At 41.6% G+C, this 2338-nt stretch overlaps 1 protein-coding gene across 1 annotated transcript; it reads left to right on the top strand.

The window, feature by feature from the left end:
- The first annotated feature begins 7 nt into the window (after positions 1–7).
- LOC107736715 (potassium voltage-gated channel subfamily H member 5-like) lies at positions 8–1908 on the top strand. Its single transcript, XM_016548078.1, has 2 exons — positions 8–942; positions 977–1908. Exon 1 carries the CDS (start codon positions 85–87, stop codon positions 898–900), a length of 816 nt encoding a protein of 271 aa, XP_016403564.1. The 5' UTR covers positions 8–84; the 3' UTR covers positions 901–942; positions 977–1908.
- The last annotated feature ends 430 nt before the right edge of the window (positions 1909–2338 follow it).

Below are 2338 nucleotides of genomic sequence, written 5' to 3'. Positions count from 1 at the left end.
CAGCAGAAAGAGCTCCGTAACCAGGGCGCTTCGGCCCAACTGGACCTAGAGAAGAATAAGCAGCATCTACAGCAGCCCACACGCATGGCGAAACCTCACGCCTCCCTCATGCAGAACTCACTGCACGCAGTTCAGAACGGGTCCACCAGCAGCGTGGTCACCATCTCCCAAATCACACCCATCCAGAACTGCCTGGCCTACCCTAAAGTGGGCGACTCAGTCAAGCAGAACAACCGCGACATCATGGAACTCAAACCTGCCGTGGCCAGTGGTGACCAAGTCGCAAATCGACTCAAAGTGAATAACACAGCGCGGACCAAACCCGCAGGAACTGCCCGTGGCTGGATGAGACTGAAAAACAACATGGCTGCCCCTGGTTCACCTCCAGAAGATGAGAGGAGGGAGGGATTGAACAATGCGGCTAAAGCCGTGTCCATGGAGCACATTTCACCAGAAGTCAAAGTTCAGATAGAAAGTGTTGAGGAGGTTGGAAAATCCAGGAAGAATTCGCTTCGCAAAACGGACTCTTGGGATAGTGGCTTGACTTACAGCGACCAGAGACTGGATAGGGTTTCAGAACCACAGAGCCCTGTTCCTGGAGTCGGTGGAGGAGAAGGACCAGCCCAGGATTTTTACCCCAGTAGCGAGAGCTCATTCCAGGCCGCGCTGCAGGAGGCAAGGCTGGAGCTGCGGACAGAGATCCAAGCTCTGAACGGAAGGATGGCAGTTTTAGAAGAACGGGCTGGACAGATTCTCAGACTGCTTCTAGAGACTTCAAAACCAACGTCTAGCGAAGACCCAACCCCAAAAATGCACAGACCCAAACTCAAAGCACAAGGCAGCATCCCAGTGTCCACACTCAGTACGCCAGACTCTGAAAAGGATGAGGGTTTGCCATAGGAAAACAGACTTTGCATTCAATAAGCATTTGAGAGGAAGCATTTGTAGCATCATTGGGGCTTTTGTGCATCCAAATTTGGCACCTGTATCTGCAGCTTATACAGGAATGCCCAAAATAGGAGCTTGGTTTGGTTTCTAACTTCTGATTTCTGAGGATAAAACTGACAACTGAACATGTACTTTATGGGAACAGGAGTTGGTTTCTGGATCTAAATAACTGCCAGGAACTCTTAACCCCATCAGAGTACAGTGGCATGTACTGAGAAATACAAAAATAAGAGGATTTTTAGTTTTAGTGCTTTTTAATGTTCAATCAGCACTTTTTTTGCACACTGAAGTAATGCAGGAACTATTGTTTTTCCCTCTTTTTCAGCGCAAGTTTGTATATATAATGCATGTCCAGCTGGGTTCTGGCTTGCCAAAAATGTACAACCCTGATGACGTCTGTACAATTGATATTTAAATGCTTGTATATTATGCAGTTAACTGCATGCAGATCTATATATTCTCACAGAATGCTTATTTTCAATGTGTAAATGAAAGAGACTGTTGATTGTCTTGATATCACCATAATGTACATTCAGGTTTTTAACAAAATGTAGCATGACAGATCACTGAGGAAGAATGTATTGTGTTTGAAACATTTACGTATGCATGAATGACTTTAACAGCACTCAAGAACTTTGCCTTAAAGCACCTGAACATCACTCTTGAGATAAAGCTGAAGAAAAAAACCCTGCACTGGTTATCAGTGTTGGACAGGTCTGTCTTTCTATACATTTTAACTTACATGTGCCAGTTTTCATTTCTGATTTTTTGGTCAAGGATTTTGGAGCGTGTAGGATTTTATGCCCTTCATTTATGTTCCACTGAATGTTACTGGGTTTGTTTTATTTTATATAGCATCAGTAGCAGCTTTTGGGCCTGAAATGCAGCTTCACCACTGTATATATATTGACTGTATAATATGCAACCTTAATAAAAAATGGTAAATAAAAAATTATAATTGTAAGCGTAAACTGCAACGTTTTGTTCGCAAGATGACATTATAAATGATATTTTTAGCTCTCAAAACAAATCCCTTATATTAGGACTGGAAGGCACATGACCGAAACACATCTGGGCTACTTTACCTGATCTTCTCTTCAGCAAAACAAGATCACTCTGCAGATCAGGACACCACAATGACAGTGAAAACCAAATCTGAAAAAGTTCTTAAGGATTGTATCCTTTTAAAGGTATTGTTGAGTTTATTTCTTCTGAGGTTCACTTAAAAAGCTACTGTACACACACACATATTTTGGGGCATGTAAATTTTATTTATTTTTTCTTTTTTGAATGAAATTAAATATTTTATTCTGCAAAGATGCATAAAATGTATTAAAAGTGACTTTTACATTGTTAGAAGAAATTTCAGTTTTAAAACATTCTATTTACT

This window comes from Sinocyclocheilus rhinocerous, unplaced genomic scaffold, assembly GCF_001515625.1.
Source record: "Sinocyclocheilus rhinocerous isolate Xijiao unplaced genomic scaffold, SAMN03320098_v1.1 C36909647, whole genome shotgun sequence".
Lineage (NCBI taxonomy): Eukaryota > Metazoa > Chordata > Actinopteri > Cypriniformes > Cyprinidae > Sinocyclocheilus > Sinocyclocheilus rhinocerous.
Note: the sequence above shows the minus strand (reverse complement) of the source record. Positions and strands in the feature narration are given on the sequence as shown.